At 39.2% G+C, this 19,095-nt stretch overlaps 1 protein-coding gene across 1 annotated transcript; it reads left to right on the top strand.

Annotated features, from left to right (window-relative positions):
- Positions 1–2,079: 2,079 nt before the first annotated feature.
- Positions 2,080–18,158, top strand: LOC139736502 (arrestin domain-containing protein 3-like). Its single transcript, XM_071647255.1, has 7 exons — positions 2,080–2,334; positions 5,286–5,420; positions 5,693–5,925; positions 13,183–13,365; positions 14,460–14,654; positions 15,564–16,038; positions 16,435–18,158. Exons 1-7 carry the CDS (start codon positions 2,214–2,216, stop codon positions 16,764–16,766), a joined length of 1,674 nt encoding a protein of 557 aa, XP_071503356.1. The 5' UTR covers positions 2,080–2,213; the 3' UTR covers positions 16,767–18,158.
- The last annotated feature ends 937 nt before the right edge of the window (positions 18,159–19,095 follow it).

Here is a 19,095-nt window from a genome sequence, read left to right as displayed (position 1 = left end):
CACACAATGCACTGTCCTCAACAATTTAACAGTTCACAAACAACCATGCACACATGGAATACTACAGGCCGGGTCAAAATCTGGACCCTTTACTTTTTGTTCTTTACAAAACGATTTACCTTTATCTGTAATGAATTGCAAGGTTCCAATACACGCAGATGATACCTGCCTGCACTACTCGTGTGGCGATGTGCATGGATTGAAGATTGTTTTAAATGAAGAATAGTAAGAATACATATAGATGGTTAAACAGAAATAAACCCGCTGAAATGTTACAAAATATGAATTTCTTTTAATTGGGTCAAGTAATAAGTAACTCATTTCAATTGAGACACCATGTATTAAAATCAAGGACACTCGTGTGTTCAAATTGTAAGTATCTTGGTGTACATGATGTTAATGATCAACATCTATATAGAGTGGTCAAATCAATTTGATTCATTGCATATAATTATTATAGAAAAATTACACACCCTGTTTTATTTTTGTTAAAGAGAATCCGACCTTATATAATAGCAAGTGGCATAATTTTTATTAAAACTATTATTCAGAGTAGGATTGGCTACTGTAGTATGTAGGGGCGTTGGTGAAATGCAGGAAAAACACGTATTGATAAAATTCAGAAATTACTCAATAGAGCACTTACAGTTGCTATGGACATAAAGTGGAGATTTTCAAGTGAAGAATTATTTGATTTTAGTACAAATTTAAAATTGGAGATAGACAAATTTGTTGAAAAAGTGATAAACAGTTGTTGCATGTATACGTATAGATTTATAAATAGGACCATGCCTTTGTAATTCATTTTCATTTAAGCAGTCTACTGCTTACATACGGAGAAAAGGAACATTTAAATTAGACGTGGTGTATATCGCGGTATAAATACCAAATTATGGAACAATCTCTCAGATGACGTAAAGCAAAGTGTATCCCTCTCTATTATCTAAAAATAAGATAAATCATAATATAGCAATCGTTTGCATTGAACTGTAACATTGTATGTCAGTCACTTTTCTTTCGGTATCTGAAGTCCTATTGCGTATTGATTGCAATATGCATGATTTCGAATGTTTTGCTTTTGTGTGTTTGTTTTCTTTTCGTTTCCTATATACTATTTATGTAGGCCTATAAAATGTTGCTTTAAAACTATAGACGGACTCACAGAGGAACAGCCATGGACTTTGAAGTGGGTGACCGGTGGTGAAATAAAATAAACTCAAACTCAAACTCAAACTCCTACTCTACTAGATAGGCCTATAGTGCATCACTGATGTTTTAATATGAGATTCAATATTGGGCAGAGTAATATTAATGCCCGAAAGATGATTGGAATGCACTGTGCATGTCGCAAACTCGGGTGAAAGATGACTTCCGATGTTGATCAATACGAGTGTTGTTATTTCAAATAGCCGGTGTAAGATAAAGATATAAATGATTATCAATAAATGAACTGCAATCGTTCAGTATAATTTGTATCCGCCTACAATCTTCATTCGTATTAGTAAACATACTGGCATGATTCACATGAAAAGTTTGATTCTTTGGCTTCATTAATATGATATGAGTCACAATGCTGTAATGTTCATCTCTTGTGTAGGCCTATAATGATTCTTAAATTTCACACAGTATATATAGGCTAATTTCCACCGTTGTCTTGTAAAGTTTTTGTAGGGCCTATTCCTTTATTGATCCATGCGATTGATGTCCATGTAAGTGCTTTGTTTTGAATATTTCTGTATGACAGGCCCTGCCCTACAACATCGTTCTGGAAAAGTGAAAGAAGAGCAGCAGGCCTCCCGGTCCACTGAAGTATAAAAAAAGTCCAGGGGGGGGGGGGGATCATGTACTCATCATGGGCGGTGGCTCTGCATCTCGTGACATGACAGCACGCACAATCGGAAAACGGCAGCATTGCCCTGTTGCAGACCGCTCATCAAGGTACGAGCATGGAGCTACTAACAGAGACTTAGTAGCTCCATGGTACGAGTACACACCACCACCGTGCGGCCGCACCCACAACCCTCCTCTTGGAATTGCACACATATCCTCCGGCCGCCTGCGCCTGCACTCGACCGCTTGTGATTTAGTGTGGTGTCATGGCTCTGCTGGCTTAAAAAAGATAGGATTTGTTGATTGCGAGAAATACTGTTTGGATGGTGCGAACACAGACGTGCTCCCGTCGTTGATAAAGTATCGTTTCAGTCCAGTCCACCATGGGCAAACTACAAATTTTTGAGGTGTTATTTGCAGGGAACAACTCAGTTTTTAGACCTGGAGACCCCGTACATGGGGAGGTGAGGATTGTCGTCTCGGAGGAAAAGGGTGACATACGAGGTGAGTTTATACTACTTACTAGTACTAGATTCTACTGCCGCCCAGTACTGGCAGTAGAATAGAAGCGTGCCCAGTGTTAATTTTTGTTGACAGGGGCAAACGAGATAACATTCACAGCTCTTGATGATACTGGCTTACTGCTATCCTCACACAGATCGTAGTACAATGTATTAACCAAAAAGATGCGAGAAACGGTAATACTAGATACGTGTAAATTAAGTGATAGTCAGGTGATTGATGGTGATGGTGGTGGTGCATGGTGGCAGCAGTTACAAGGCGTGTGACTATGGTGACTCTTGTATCTCTTCCCACCTAGACAGATTGAGAAAGATCCGTCTGTCTGGAGGAGTCTTTTATTTTTTTGACGTTAGGGGATCGATCCGTGGAGCCAGTAGTCTCCGCAGAACATATCTTTCGGTCAACCCACCCCCTATCTAACCTCGGGGCGCTCCTTGTTCGGGCTGGTCGCAGTTACCCACCTTCCTGATCTGACTGACAACCCTAAATACATTTCACTCAGTGGCGGATCCAGAGGGGGGCGCAACTGGCGCACGCCCCCCCCCCTTTATTTTTCGTAAAAAACAAAAGAAATAAAAAGAAAAAAATGAAATGAAACCCGGAAGTGGCACCAGAAATTTTAGTCACGCCCCCCCCCCCTTTACAGAATTCCTCGGATCCGCCCCTGACACTTTACGAGCAAGAGAGGTTTTAAGTGGGAGTCTGACTCCCTGGTCATTTGACAGAAAGATTGGTCTGTATCTGTCCGTCGCGGGGAATGTTCCGCGGAGACTGCGTCTGGCTTCACAGATCCCCTCTGTCTACGGAGGACAGCGTTAATGGCAAAATATAAAAGAGTCCTCCGGACAGACGGATCTTTCTGTTTACCTGGTCATATGAGAGCTGAAGAGCCGTGCAATGTGAGGGCATGGAATGAAAGTGACACTTCTCACATGAAACAATAGGTACTGGTACTTGTACCTCCGACATCGTAGTGATTGTCTGAAGTACAATATACACGTTGCATATACATTCTATGTTGTGCACACACCAGTAACTGGTTTCTGCAGGACAAAAGGCAAATGAAAGTGATGTTTTGTTGAAGATTGGTAAAGAGTGAAGTTAGTTTGAATATTGGATTGTAGATCGTGATTATTTTGTAATGCTCAGTTGTTGATTGTATAGTACAGTCCAAACCTGTCTATAGATATACAGTAGCGTCCACCCAAGGAAAACGACAAAAGTGGCTGCCGTAGACGAGTGGCCACTTAAAGACGGGCTTTTCACAAAGTAAGAGCTGTGTTTGTCAATTAAGTTTGTTTGATTGTGACTAAATGAACTAGGATTTGGTAGAATTCACACAACGAATGTAAAAGCTAGCTAACATATTCAAGGCTCAGCTAAATTTTGTGTGGCCGCTACAATGTATTATGCAAATTAAACATTCACCTCGGGATACAAAATGATGAGTGGCCACTGGCAGCGTTTAGAGTCTGTAGTGTACAGCAATTTTGTGTGGGGGATCTTCAGTGGCCCCTTTACATAAGCAGGTGGCCACTATAGACAGGTGGCGGCTAAGACAGGTTTGACTGTAAATGTCCAGCAAAGTTTTCAATATGTTATGAGTACGTGCTTGTGATAAGTTGGGAGTGTCGAGTGAGTCCTGCCTCATCAATGTAAAATCAGTTTTGTATAGATCTGGAATTGTGAATCCTTAAGTCGCAGTATGCAAATCATTTTTTAGAATAGCGAATCCTTGAGCTAATGGAATTAGAACAACAGGAGAAAAACAATTACCAGTAAACAAAGATGATTTGTATTTTTAGCCTAGTAAGGCAGAAATGGATTTAGCTTTTTGCTGGGGGGGTTGACCCAATGAGGATGCGGATCTATACAGCAAAGTCTGAGCTATGCAGCAAGTGGGGGAGAGTCTTTCTTCTTCCTGTTCAGTGCAGTCCACCTTTGGTGTAATGTTCACGAATACTGTTGGCAGGCATGGCAGTCTGAGAGGAGGTGTCCCCCCTTTTGGCAATTTGTGTTTTCTTTTTTGTTTTTCCTTTTGTTTTTGCTATTTTGAACCCCCATAAATGAATTGTAAGTGTCTGAGATTGAGTTTGAGACAGAGTGCTAGGAACATACCGGCCTACTGTGTTAGTCTGGACACATTGCGTTTGTCTATAGATGCACATCACATTTTCACTTGGCAGCCCAAGGCAAAGGGGGAGGGAGGAGTTAAACCCCCTAACCCCCCCCGATTCACCACTGTAAGAATGCTATCAAATTTGGTCAGAGGGGAGAAAGAGAAGATGAAAGCTGCCTTGCTCTGTTTATGTACATATTCAATCATACATTGTAGCCTGGTTAGGCCAGGGACCCTCTCCATGGCATACTCAGCACTTGGCGTATCCAGAGGGGGCGCACCAGGGCGCGCCCCCTCTTTATTCGTTGTTAAAACAAAAGAAATAAAAAGAAAAACTGACATGAAACCCCTGAATAGCACCAGAAATATTGTTTGCACCCCCCCCCCCCCCCCCTTTACGGAATTCCTGGATCCGCCCCCTGATACTGGTACAAGAAAGGCAATCACATGAGACATGCCATGGAATTGGAAAGGGAAAGAAAGGACAAGGTAAATGTAGGGTATCTGGCCAATATGAAACACACTTTACTTGTATGTGCCACCACCTTAGCTTAGTTGCTATATCATATTTGTTAACAATTTCTTTGTTTACTCATACTACCCCTTCTGCATACACATTCCATTCATCATGACCCCTAGTAACATTTTTTGCTATTCAAATTTTTATAATGAAAGTGAACAGATTTACTTGGTTGAACGAGCTGTACTAATTTTGTCGTGTGAATAGTTTTTACCACTTTCAGTGCTAGTCTTACAAGTGTAATAGGTTGACCTTTGACCTTGATTATTTCTTTGTTTTGTCTGTCATCTCCAGGAATTCAGATCAAGTTTGTCGGAAAGTCGTACACGCACTGGACAGAAGAAGAAGGGTCTGGTGATGACCGCAGAACTGTGACATACCGATGGAAGATTCCATTCTTCAAGCAGGAAGTTACACTTCGTGGAGCAGGTAACAGCTTGAATGGAATTCTTCTTGACGGCTGCTTTTGATTGCTAGTTACCCTCTGCTTGTTCACTGTAGAATACTGGAAATATCTATGGTCTGGTGTGATTGATTTGCTCATTGGAAACAACCATTCTCATGATTTTCTTGAGTCCTTTGTGTTCCTAAGTCGTTGATGCAACAGGTTGCAGAAATTGGAAAGAGATGCAGTCTATATGAGAGCCTAAGATCTGGCAGAACTGAATGCTGATGAAATTCGTACTCCTTGTGTCATACAGGTAAGGACAACAGCCAGGCCAATCGCATTACCCTCCCTACCGGAGAGCACCGCTTCCCTTTTCAGTTCCAGGTCCCATTTCAGTCCTTGCCGCCCCCATTTGAGGGGAGATATGGGTACGTGAGGTACTACGTGAAGGCAGTGATTGACCGGCCATGGAAGTTTGACCATCACACCAAGAGGTTCTTTAGCATCATGACGGTCAAAGATCTGAACTTTGTCCCAAATATCCTGGTAAGTAAAACATATTATCCCATTTTCATCTGAAAGCATGACTGCTTTGTCATTAAATAATGATGATTTCTTATAATCTATCTATTATGATGAATGTTTTCCATGTCATCTATTCCGATGTAAATTACTGTAAATATGCCTGTGCTGTCAAACCAGAAACATTTGCAGCATGAAACTTTCGCAAAATGGCCAAGTGCTGGCATTCAGTGCATTGTGTAGACTAAACCTCTTGCATGCATTTTACTTTTATGAATCCTGGCTCCTTACAAAATTCGAGATAGTTACATGCACCCAAAACTTTCTTATTTCACAGTATTTTGTAGGATGAATTAGAGCAAACTGCATCACTGTATACACAGCAGTGATTGAGAATGAAATATCTATAGAAATGGTCATGGATATATAGAGTGCCAAAGTGTGATGTAATAGCTGTTCATCGCAATGGAAACTGGTTCTTAACAACCTCACCTTGCCCCTAAGGCTGCGTTCACATAGAAGTATACTATTCGGGTATTCGGGCTCGTTTTTCAAGGGCACTCGAATAGCTTGAATCGAACGATAGGATTTCCTCACACCGGTTCACATAGGAGGGCACTATTCGAAAGTACCGAATAGCTGCAAAAAGTATAGCAAAGTGGGAATCGAGCTTGTTCGATTTTCTTGCAGCGTATACCGTCTCTCGTTTATGAAATAATGACACTTTTGGTCTGGATTTGCCCTTTAGCAAAAATAAGCATGTAGACTGACATTTTGATGCTGTTTAGAAATTGTTAATAAGATTTGCTGGGATGTAGGAGGAAGAAATCCTCACTGCATGGGATGGTGAGTTGACGGTGCGGGTGATGGTGTATTCGGTGCCCGAATAGCGAATAGCGAACACCGAATACCCGAATACCGAATACTTCTATGTGAACGCAGCCTAATGAGCCAGTTTGCAGTTCCATGTTGCAAGTGAGCAGACAAAAGGTCATTCATAACAGGCATGTACCGACAGGCATGTTGATTTTTAAGTTCACTTGGACAAGCATCTGTGATGTTATGATTATTCATTTAATCCTCATAAATGCTGCTTGCTTGCACATCCACCTCACAGCAAAAGTGGTATTTGGCAGTATTTATAGAAAGAGACTGGTATGATTAATACATTCAATGCAAAATACCAAAATGGATGCTTTCCCAAGTACAGTGTTAATTGACGGCTCATTCTGGTCATCTGGCCTACGTAAGTTCATTCTTTGTTTGAACAGGATTGATGAATCCCATAAATTTTTTATGCATTATGTCGCTCTGAAAACAAGTGAAGTGCCCCTAGTCAACTGAGAAAACAGAAAGGTCATTCATACCAATGTGCCCATGAGCTAACTCCGAACTGGCTTTATACTGGTATCTATGAATACTATTTGTTACTAACCATGCTTGGCCCTGGTTCCATTCCAAGCTGGAACAAAATATTCTGACATCATTATTTTGATACTCTACAAGGGAATGATACAAGAAGGAATTGAGTATATGAATATAAGAACGACCCAAGTCCATGGAGGAATATTTCGAGTAAACTAAAAAAAACTTCATATCTTTTTATTTGTCCAGTAATATTCTATTCAACTGTGATGGGAAGGCAACATTGTATATACAAATTAGAACATATATTATTATGACAATTAACATTTACATTAATTGTGGAGAGGCCATTTTGTGTGGTGGACTTGGGTCGTTCTTTGATTCATATGGACTTGGGTCGTTCTGTGATTCATATACATGATATTCTGCTATAGAGATGGGAGAAGGATGAGAGAGGGCGCTATTATATGAATGTAAGAATGACCCAAGTCCTTCATTCTTATATTGATATAAGATTTAACTCATTCATTTCAGGCACTTCCGGGGGTAATTAAGATTTATCATTTACACACAAGATGAGTCCATGCATAAGCTACAATTTCCCATTAAAAACTGAATTTGGCCAAAAATTTGGGTCGTTCAAAAATTTGGACTTTAAAGGACAAGTTCACCTTCATAAACATAAGGATTGAGAGAATGTAGCAATATTAGTAGAACACATCATTGAAAGTTTGAGGAAAATCAGACAATCCGTTCAAAAGTTATGAATTGTTGAAGTTTTTTTGCAGTACCCGCTGGATGAGAAGACTACTGTGTATGAATAACTTAGATGTCACATGCGTACAACAATATAAGGAAAATATAAAGAGAATTTCTTCCATCTTTTGATTCCCCTACCTCGTTATAAATGTTATGGGTAATATTATTCTCAATCAATTGTATCGAAAAAAGTGAAAATATGTTGAATTTTCTTTTACATTTTCTTTATACTGTTGTACGCATATGACTCACAAGCTGTAGTAGTCTCCTCATCCAGCGGTTCCAACACAAAAATTTAAAAAATCCATAACTTTTGCATCGATTGTCCAATTTTCCTCAAACTTTCACTGATGTGTTCTACTAATATTGTTGCATTTTCTCAATCCTTATGTTTATGAAGGTGAACTTGTCCTTTAAATGTCAGATACTTCCCTTCCTGTTGAATATTGTGCCCAGGAGTGCAAATAAAACTGATACTGGCATGCTGTACTGTTGCAGGAGATGAAACTCATTTGAGTATCATGGCAATAAATTTTGTTGACTCACAACTCAGTATATGTGCATCCGTGCTACAATGTAAATTTGAAAAGCCTAATCTTCAATAGTTGTGTATAACAATAGTTTCCTTTTATAAAAAAATTTTTTAAAGTGTGATACATGTAGATTTTCTTTTTTGTGTGTATTCAGCTGTGGTACAGGTCTGGCCAAAGTGCCACTTTCATACAGGCATGCTTCTGAACTGCATGTTGCACTGAGTGCCATGTGTCAATTTTTCAGATGTAAATCAGCTCCCCATTTGCATAAAATCAGTGATAACCTGACCAATAAGCCAGTTCGGAGTTAGATCATGGGCACATTGGTACGAACATGGAGGTAGAACCACCTTGGTACGAATGACCTCTTATTGTTCTCAGGCAATTAGAGGCACTTCACTCATTTTCAGAGCGATATAATGCATAAGTTTTACGGAACAATTTATGGTATTCATCAATATCCTGTTCAAACAAATAACAGGACTGATAATCAATCATTACATCACGCATGCTTATCCCAGTGAATTAAAAACCAACATGCCTATTGGCTTTTCAGCTGATTAAACCCGGAAGTGGTCCACTTTTTCTAATTCTGAATCTTTTCAGAATTCTGTCGGTCTTTTCATGCCACCATTAGCTTTCCACTCTTCTTTGTTGCCCAAAGAACATTGGCTTCATGACCATCATTTGTCATGATCATTGTACCTGGTGTGCCCCCTCTTTATTTTTGGCTAAAACAAAAGAAATAAAAAGAAAAAATGGGGGGGGGGGGGTGCATGCGCCTCTCTTTAATTTTGCAAAGGCGCCTCCCCTTTATGGAATTCCTGGATCTGCCCCTGGTATATTCAGGCAGCAGGTTACCACTGGGTATTCACTTTAAAATACAGTAAGTACTGTTACAATCCTGTTACAACTACTTCATGGACCTTGTCTGTAGACTGATGAAGGTCAAAATGAGTGGGAGTTATTTGTTGTTTATTTTTTGTATATCATGTTACGGTGACCGTGTATTAGTTAAGTACATACTGCAGGCTCTTAAAGCAGGTACTCCACTATCATGAGAATTGCTGGTATAGCTGTGTGTGTGTGTGTGTGTGTGTATGAAAGGGGGGGGGGGGGTTGCACATAACCGCATGTTAATGATAATTAATGCATAACCTGTAACCTTGAAATTTTCTGATGATGATACTCAGTGCAATGGTGTACTAAATGTATACACTGTAATACATTATACATGTAGTTCAATCAGCATACAATTTTCAGTGCTCACAACATGAGCATCGCTTGCAAGCATACAATTACTGTCATGCATGCAGGTAGAGCATATCCTAGAGAAATCCTTTTTTTTTTTTTTTTTTACATTTCATCATCCTCTCATGAAAAGAAAGAAAGAAAGAAAGTACAGTAGCATGTTACACAGTATGCATTGACAGAATCAAAGAATTGGATCATTGTCATTCATTAACTGCAAGTCAAAACATTACCAGTATTAAATAGGGGAGAATAGGAAACACAGTGCATAAAGAATACCCAAAGCTATGTAGAACATCTCCAGATAATTTCAGTGTGTGTGTGTGTGTGTGTGTGTGTGTGTGTTTAAGTAACTCAAGGGCCATTATATGTATGTCATTATCTGTTGATATTCAACTATCTGTAGACAAATTAATTTACTTGGATTTGAACATAGGTTTATAGAAATCCATCGCGTCCGTCGCACTTGTTTCAGATGTGAAAATTTCCCTTGAACTTTTAGCATTTTACTATTTTCATTCACGTATTCATGTTAATTTTTAAAAAAAAAAAGTGTTAATAAAGATACCTGCTTTGTGCGAATGACTGCTGTGTTTTAACCTTCGTGTTCAGTGAGCATAAAAGATGGTTTTAATGATAATATAAAGTTTTGGTACCTCAAAAGTTTCCCTGAGTTTCCTTGTCTTAGTTTGTGTTTCAGGTTAAAGTACCTTTCATATAACTAACACTAATAATGGTTTCATACAATACGTGTATATTGATTGTCGCGGTACCGCGTTGAGTCAAACTAACGACTCGTTCGAATTTTTCAGAGCCCGCTCTGCGCTGGTACAAAACCATTACAGTATTGCATGATTACTAAGACATGAGAGCACTTTGGGGCGAGTAAGTCTCACAGTGTTAGTTATATGAAAGGTACTTTAACCTGAAACACAAACTAAGACAAGGAAACTCAGGGAAACCTTTGAGGTACCGGTACCAAAAGTTTATTATCTTTAAGTAGCTGAACATTAAAAGTTTGTTAACCTTGACATACAGATATACTGCAGTGTATTTTACCAGGGATTTGGCCATGCACGCATGATGTGAAAATCATTGTGGCTCTGACAGTCCATATGTTTCCCAAAGATGAAGGAAAAAGGAAGGAAGTTAGTCACTGTGTCCTATTTCATAAAAAGTCGCTCTGATAGCAGCTGTTGATGGAATGGCAGTTTTCATGCAAATGACAAGAATCCTACTTCCTGTTTGGCTGTTTCTACAAGAAGTTGTTACTCTTGCAAGACTTACCACAGAGACTCCAACTCTCCCGTTTTCGACGGGAGATCTCCCGCCGAAAAGCCTATTTTTGCAAAATCTCCCGTTCTCCCGCTTGAGATTTGATTTCTCCCGCCCTGGCTCTGTGTCTCCCGGTGGAAAGGATTTCTTACTTATTGCTATCGTATGTTGAAGAAATAAGCCTTAGATAGCACCAGAGAACATCTAGAACCCTAGGAAATTAGGTGTGATACCTGTTTATGAGTGGTTTATATTTCATGAAGCAAAAGCCTTCTTGAAAAAAAATCCTTTACTGTCAATATACTTTTAAACAGAGTGGCAGGGAAAGGAAGAGAGAGAGAGAGAGAGAGAGAGAGAGAGAGAGGAGGATACTATATCACTTTTATACTTTTAAGTCTCATTGGATGGAATGAATTGGCAATGTGGCGTGTCTTTTTAATTTCTGCAGGGCCTTCCCTTCTGAACCTGTGGGTTATAAACAGAGTACATGCTACCAATGTGCATATATATCGCACTACATTCTGCTTGTGACTCAGTAGCACTACTCAGTTTTATGGCCTTACATAGAGTGTACGTTATGGAACTGCACTCTGCGCAGGTGTCAAAAGCATTACATTACTATTTCATACCCTTTTTGTGCCAAATAAGCCTAGCTTACAGTGGAATAACTTTTATCAACCTCGCTCTCATTTATGAAGATGTAAATTCTGCAGGCAGTGCTCATGTTTATCTCAAGTTAAATAAACATAGGCAGTGCAGTCTAATCAAAGTGACATTGTTTTGGTGTCTGCAGTGATCAAAGAATTATATTATATTGGATGGCTATGAATGGGATACCAGGGAATATTGCATGAGTTAGGGCCAATATTGCACGAATCGAAGATGAGTGCAATATTGACCCTATCGAGTGCAATATTCCCTGGTTTTCCATGAATCAAGGCCATCCAATATAATTATTATCATCTCTACAATCAAGCAGAGCAAGCATAAACTGCACAAAATTACCCAGCTTCTACTCGTCTTTGAAGTTGACTCTGCAGTCCCATCCCAGTGCTGAAAAGGGGAAGCCCCTAAAACTGCGTATGAAACAAACAACTAGCAAGATGTTTGCGCGCTTGTGAAAAATGTAACAAAATGACGCGCACTAGTAGCAAGCGTTTGCGCATTCAGCAAGCGCTCACGCAATAAACGAGACAGAATTGAATATCGTGTGATCTTGAACGGCAAGTAACAACGGTAGCCTATGGGGAATTAATACGTTGGTCTATGCGATTCGTTCAATAAGCTCTGATATTGAACGGTAAAAATTGAGCGGACTACAATACGCGTTTTTAATGCGCCGCTAAAACGTCCTATATAGATGATAATTAATCATATTGGAGTATCATTAGCTGATAAGACAAGTAGTGTATGGAGGTGTCATTAGGGTGCATTGTGTGCCAATACGGAAACTTAAAGGAGACTTCCGGATGATTTTCAGACTTTTACATTTGAACAACTATAAATTAGTAATACTGAGTACAGAGTTTCAGAATTTATAGTGATTGGGATGAGGAATAAGAGTGTTTTCAAAATTTATAACAAATTGCAATGAACAAGGATGATGACATGGCAGCCTCACCATAAGAATGCATGAGTTGGGTCTCAAGGCAGCAGAACAAAAGAAGAAGGCATGCATAGATTATACACAGATGGACTTGTTAAGCAAGTGGTGTTGTAATGGAATTACATTGCTACATTTATGACATATATGTGAGGCTCCTATGTCATCAACTCTGTCCAGTGTAATTTGTTTAAGATTTTTTAGAGTATTGGTTTCTCTGCTCAAGGACCACAACAAATTCCACAAATCTATATGTGGAACTGTTGAATTATGTACTACATGATGTAAAATTATGAAAAATTGTCTGGAATCCCCTCTAAGCTTCTCTGTGATCTGTCCAACTTCACAAAAGTTTGCAATAGTCTATTGAATTGAAATAAGCATTTCTAGAAATTTCACACTTGCTTTGCCTCACTGCTATTTAATCAACAAATAAGCAATTTTAGATGAATTAAGGTTATCAGTTCTTCTTGTCTACTCTTGTATTCCTCACAGCACAGCCCTGTTCAAACTGCCTCCAAGACAGTTTGCTGCCTCTGCTGTGAATCTGGACCAATCTCAATGTCAGCCAGGATCGACAAGTGTGGGTATGCACCTGGCGAATACATCTTTTACACCGTCAACCTCAATAATGAGAGCTCAAGGGACATCTGCAGCATCAAGATTCGACTCTCTCAGGTATCCGCTTTGTAACCATAATACCTACCTAGCTTTCACACGTACAGAGAGTGCTTTAATTGAAACACGATTGTAATGACGCATCACTAGAATTGTATTTTAAATTAAGCATTCTTGCAAAGGGAATGCAAACTGGAATCGTGGAGGGTGATTTGAATCGTAATTCCATTGTTTCAAATGACGGTCCAGAGGTGTTTTTCACAGTTCGCTAGAATTGCATGTAAGCAGCAAAACTACTGTGTGAACGTAATTGAACTCCAATCATGTTTTTTTGGGGCGGAGTTACAAAGACCTTCCAACTATTCCGCAGAAAGATCACACTCCTCAAATGCTTGCACTGCAGTCAAAAGTGCATGCTACTTACGGCTCAAGAGCAATTAATGGGAACTTGGAAAGAAGCCAAACCTCCCCTCCTCTGGCATTCAGAACCACAGAATCCGTGAGGCTTTCCTTGGTCGTATGAAGGAACAATGATTCAAATTATAATTGCAATCGTGTTTGTAATTCAGCATTCAAATTAAGCATGCGTGATGCATGTAAAAGCAAGGCTAGTTGTCGTAATTCCATAACTGTTTGCCTCAGTCATTCTCACTCAAAAATTCATTCCAAGCACCCTTGCTCAGCCATACAGTGGTTCCAAAGATTTTGATGTACTATACACCATCCGTTCAATTGTTCACCACCCAAGAGGCAACTTTTGAATTTCACAAAACTCATCTGTGTGAATATTTGTGTTGTTGTTTTTGTAACGTGCACAGAATACATCTTAACACTGAAATGAAAACAAAATAAACACATTTTTAGGTAGCCCAAAGATACTCGGTAGGTAAAGTGTAGAACTCTGCAAAGAGAACCAGATAATGTTAGTGATTTATAGATCCTGTGTTGGCATCACTGAAGAAAGTCTACATTTTAGCAAGTAATTTTTCAACTTAGGATAATTTTGTAGAGAATGATGAAGTATAAGCACATTGGTATGCCACTATCTCCAACTTTGAATCAGGGCAATGATGGTATTTTAATGAAGTACCCTTCTTGGCTCACTATTTTTCTCCTTCAACATGACTCTTGTATTTTGCCATCATGATGTGCAGAAAACAACATTCTATGCGAAGCACGGATCCCGCACCCATCACAAGAAATCCTCTGTCAATGTTGCTGAGGTGAAGCATGATGGTTGTGGAGCCATGGACACGGTCAACTTGGAAGGACGTCACATGGTCATTCCTCCCATCCCCCCAGTCTCCTTTGAAAACTGCCCAAACATCCAGATGGAGTACAAAGTCAAGGTGAGCTGTTACATCAGGAAGGATTGATAACCCGTTGAGGACGAATCCCAAGTATAATGGGGCAGGTGTCTATAGGAAATGCCTGTTGTAGCAAAATCAGTCCGTTCTCAACGAGTTAATGCTAAAACATGGTTCTTAGAAGGGCTCAAAATCCATATTTTACCATGTGGAATTTGTTTGCAATACATCAAAAGGGTCTACCAAGAAACTTGCCCAGCTGATGCAATTTGCCAGGATGAGTTGCTTTGGAGTAATTTGAGAACAAAAGTGTAAAATTATCTATATCGTAGTACATGACTTTCTTAAAGTGCGGGTTATGATATATTGGCCTTATTTAAAGTCAAATTTGAGTCCTAATCATTGGATTTAGAATGCTGAAATGTTCACTTACAAAATGTGTTGGATTTTTTTCTTTAGATTCTAAACAAATGACATTTGCACAAGGTCCATGACATGTTTTGTGTAGATGCTGATGTCGTGGTTATCTATCTGTGTATAACATTTATCTGAAAAATATGTGTAGATGAGGACTTCTTAACCAAACTCTTAATGTGAATGATCTCTAAGAAGTTGGCCGAGGTGAATAGAAAAATCCACACTAGTACAGAAACCGTTTTTCACAATGTGTCAAATTTCCAATTAAACCTCCCTTTTTTTTCCGATGGAGGTGTGAGTATACAGCTAGGGAGATAAGCAATGAATGAAGTCAGAAGATACCATTTTTCATTTATCAAATTCTGTGCACAGTAAAATCAATAACTTTGTTCTCCAGAATCCTGCAATTTTGTGTGATTAATGTTTCATGAATGGAAAGTCATGTCTTCTTTATCATCCAGTTATCCAGTTCAGTATTGTTCCCATAGTGATATATATATATTACTCTTCTTTCATAACTTTCATATTTTCAAGATTGAGGCTGATGTGTCTGGCACTCCAGTTGACTTGGACTTTGATTATCCAGTCACAATTGGCACGGTTCCAGCTTTCCAGCAAACCTTGCGTGACCCATCCCAAGCTCCCATGCAGCCTGGGGTTCCTGGGGGTTACCCTCCACCCCAAGGGCCCCCCATGGGTGCTGCTGGCTATCCGCCTCCAGGCCAACCCCAGCCAGGGTATCCACCTCCAGGCCAACCTCAGCCTGGCTACCCTGCACCAGGTCAGCCCCAACCAGGGTACCCTCCACCAGGTCAGCCCCAACCAGGGTACCCTCCACCAGGCCAGCCCCAACCAGGGTACCCTCCACCAGGTCAGCCCCAACCAGGGTACCCACCAGCTGGACAGCCTCAAGATGCAGGGTACCCTCCACCTGGGCAACCACAACCAGGGTACCCACCGGCAGGAGAACCTCAGCCTGGCTACCCTCAGCCTGATCCTGCTGCAGCAGGTGGATATTCCTCTGTTAAGTGCTTATGGGTGTTTGTGTGCATCATGATGATGGTGATGATTGTGATGATTAAGGTGGAGAGGATGATAGTGATAATGATAAACATTAGTGACATTATTTGTAATAGTAATGGTAGTAGTAGTAGTAGTAGTAGTAGTAGTAGTAGTAGTAGTTGTCAAAGTAGTAGTAGGGTTAACAGTGTCATCATTTCATTCAGCAAGAATGGGACTATACATAATCGAAAGAAATTTTTAACCAAAGTACATAATCTTTTATTCTTGATATCTTACTTAAATAAACATGTTGAGAAACAAAGCAAAAAGTATTTTCTTTGGTGTTTTGGATATTGAAAGAGGTTACAGGAGTGTTTTTTTCCTGCATACTTTCACCCCACAGGCCCTCTTCCTCCACCACCGACCTATGAACTGGCAGTGGGAGGCGCCCAGGAGATTGCTGGTAAGAAAGGTGCCTTTGGCACCACAATGTATGCACCGCAGTACCCTTACTATGACCCAAACACCTTGTATGCAGCAATGGGAATGCCAAGTGCTGGGCCCCCAGTCCAGGATGGACCACCGGGAGAAACGGCACCATTGGTCACCCAACCACAGAGCTCGGTTCAGCCACCCTATAACCCCTATCAGGCCAGTGATGGTCAACCGGGAGAAGAGGAAAAGAAGGAAGAGAATGGAGAGGCTGAAGACAAGGCAGCACTTACATCCATCTGAGACTCGCGTTTTCTCAAAACATGCTGAATTATTCTTTTAACTCTTTCTTTGTATGTATTGTGCTTTTAAGATTAAAATATGACTTGTGCCTGTTTGTATATTTTTTAGCCAAATTTAAGGTTTCACTAAGAAAACCTCTCAGTTCTTCAGTACTGTATACCTTGATTTATGTTATGCCATCAGGACTTTTTGTGAATGCTTGGAATATCCAAAGACTTAAATGGCAAATCACCATTGCAGCAACCAAAAATCTTCGTACTTGAACTGATGTAGCTTTAACTATGGTTATTTAGTTATTGGCAGTAACTAGTTCAGTGTCTTAAAGCAAAGATGTTTCTTTAAAAACCTCAAAATGTGGGAGACGAAATGTAAACTCAAGGACAACAGACATGATCAGAATATTTCTTTTGCGTAAATTACTACTTTGAGTTTCAATGTCTAGATTCTGAAATCTTGCCACAATGCTTTTTATATTTTGTATTTTGTTTGTAACATTTTTGAAGTGATTTATGTTGTGACAGGATAAGCTGTCATTTCCTTGGACAACTCAGCATTAATAAGTTTTAAAAGATAAAGATACATATTGTATACAACATGTAGGATTGGTTGCTTAGCAAATTATTTGACACTCAGCTCCCCTTTGTATGTTAATGATGGCAATACAGCATCAGGTCCAAAGCTACCAGACAGATAATGGGGGATCTATCCACTGAAGTTACACTTCTTGCTTCATAGCAACAAAGTGAAATTCAAGATTCTACCTCCAACTGTGAAAGTTGATGGTAGTTGTGTTATTCATAGTTTGTATGCCCTGTATGAAAATATGTTCCAGTCTTCTAACTAGAAGTGACATACTGACTTCTTATGGTACAAGAGCTGATTTTTTTTTTTTAATAATTATTATTATTATGTATCTATTTTTTTTTTTTTTTTTTTTTTGGGGGGGGATCTTAGTGTGTGCTTCTATTCACTGAAATCCTCTCCCCTTCTACTTTTATTCATGTTATTAATCCTTGTATGTATATAAATACTTTGTAATATTTGTTTTTGTGGTTTTTTTAATGTATCCTTGTATATCCTAAAATGGTTGCAATGTTGTTGGGTGTAATGGCTCCTTCAGTGTAAGCACAACTCTCCTATAGAGCCATCCCATTATCATTTTACCAGCGAGCATATAGGAGCTGGGGAGAAATTATACTCCAGATCTCTTTTAAAGCCCAGAGTCTTGTCTACTATACACAGTGCTCCTATTCAGTCCATGGCATTATCATACTAACATTGTTATCAGTACAACCTTTGCCTTGTTGGGAATTCATAATAATCCTAATAATGAGGATTTCAAAGAAAAATATGTGTTTTGTGTCTGATTTGTTTTTACTCTATTCAAATACACTTTTCAGTGAATCTGAAGCATTTCCTCATATTAATGATTAGAATATGAATTATCTCCTAATATATCAAAGTTTCATAGTCATTACTTTTTGTGTTTTGAATGAATTTTGGTGAGGTATACATATTACAATGTGATAGAATTAGATGATTTTTTTTGATGAGAACTAGATACACTGAAATCTTGCCTACATTTCCTAGTGAACAGTGTATAGCGGACAACTAAACTTGCAGATTTCCGTAGTGGCAATTTGAAAAAACACTGAAATGATCATGTCAGAGTTGATGGCAGTTATGAACTGTGGTAGTGTATTACATGTATTCATGTATCTCATACTTGCATATGGCATTTAAAATCCCTTCTCAGACTTTCAAACATTAGCCTGCCAGTACTGTTTTGTATATCTCAATATCCTTGCCCAGTTATCAAAATGTGCTTACCCTATATTGAATGTGACTGACAAACTATATTGCTTTCCATTGTATCATGTCTGTGTGTTGACTGTGAAAAGAATGACAATCATTGCATGTTTATACTGAGCTGCGAAATAACAAAAGCTATGTAGCATTAATAGTGGAATATTGACATGGAGCCGAACACATGAAGTGTAGGTAAAGACTTGCCATAAAGGAGAATGTTATTTCTCCTTTTGGGAGCAGCATAAAGGCATGATCTGTGTGAATATGGTTATAATATATAAAGATTATCCTATTGTAGACAAAGAGGCTGTGCTGATGGTTGTTTCAAGTCAGTCATTACTTCAGTCATGATAATTGTATTCACAGTACTCAGCAGCATACAATATGTTTTTTTTTTTTCCTAAAGTCAAAGTCAGAAAACAGGGAATTTATATATTGAAGTTTGCACTGTGTGCAGATGTTCTTCCAATTTTACTTCAACATATTTAATGATAAACCAGGTACTTGTAATAACAAGTAA

This window comes from Diadema antillarum, unplaced genomic scaffold (assembly GCF_040938485.1).
Source record: "Diadema antillarum isolate AM-2024a unplaced genomic scaffold, OU_Dant_1.0 scf00000028, whole genome shotgun sequence".
In the NCBI taxonomy this organism is placed as follows: Eukaryota; Metazoa; Echinodermata; class Echinoidea; order Diadematoida; family Diadematidae; genus Diadema; species Diadema antillarum.
This window is presented reverse-complemented; position numbering and strand designations above follow the sequence as displayed.

What these genes read in the sequence shown, in the direction of transcription:
- LOC139736502 (XM_071647255.1), top strand. Translation starts at nt 2,214, where the DNA reads ATGGGCAAACTACAAATTTTTGAGGTGTTATTTGCAGGGAACAACTCA. An exon ending in GGAAAAGGGTGACATACGAG is followed by an intron (nt 2,335 to 5,285) that starts GTGAGTTTATAC and finishes TGTCATCTCCAG; the next exon opens with GAATTCAGATCAAGTTTGTC. An exon ending in AGTTACACTTCGTGGAGCAG is followed by an intron (nt 5,421 to 5,692) that starts GTAACAGCTTGA and finishes TGTGTCATACAG; the next exon opens with GTAAGGACAACAGCCAGGCC.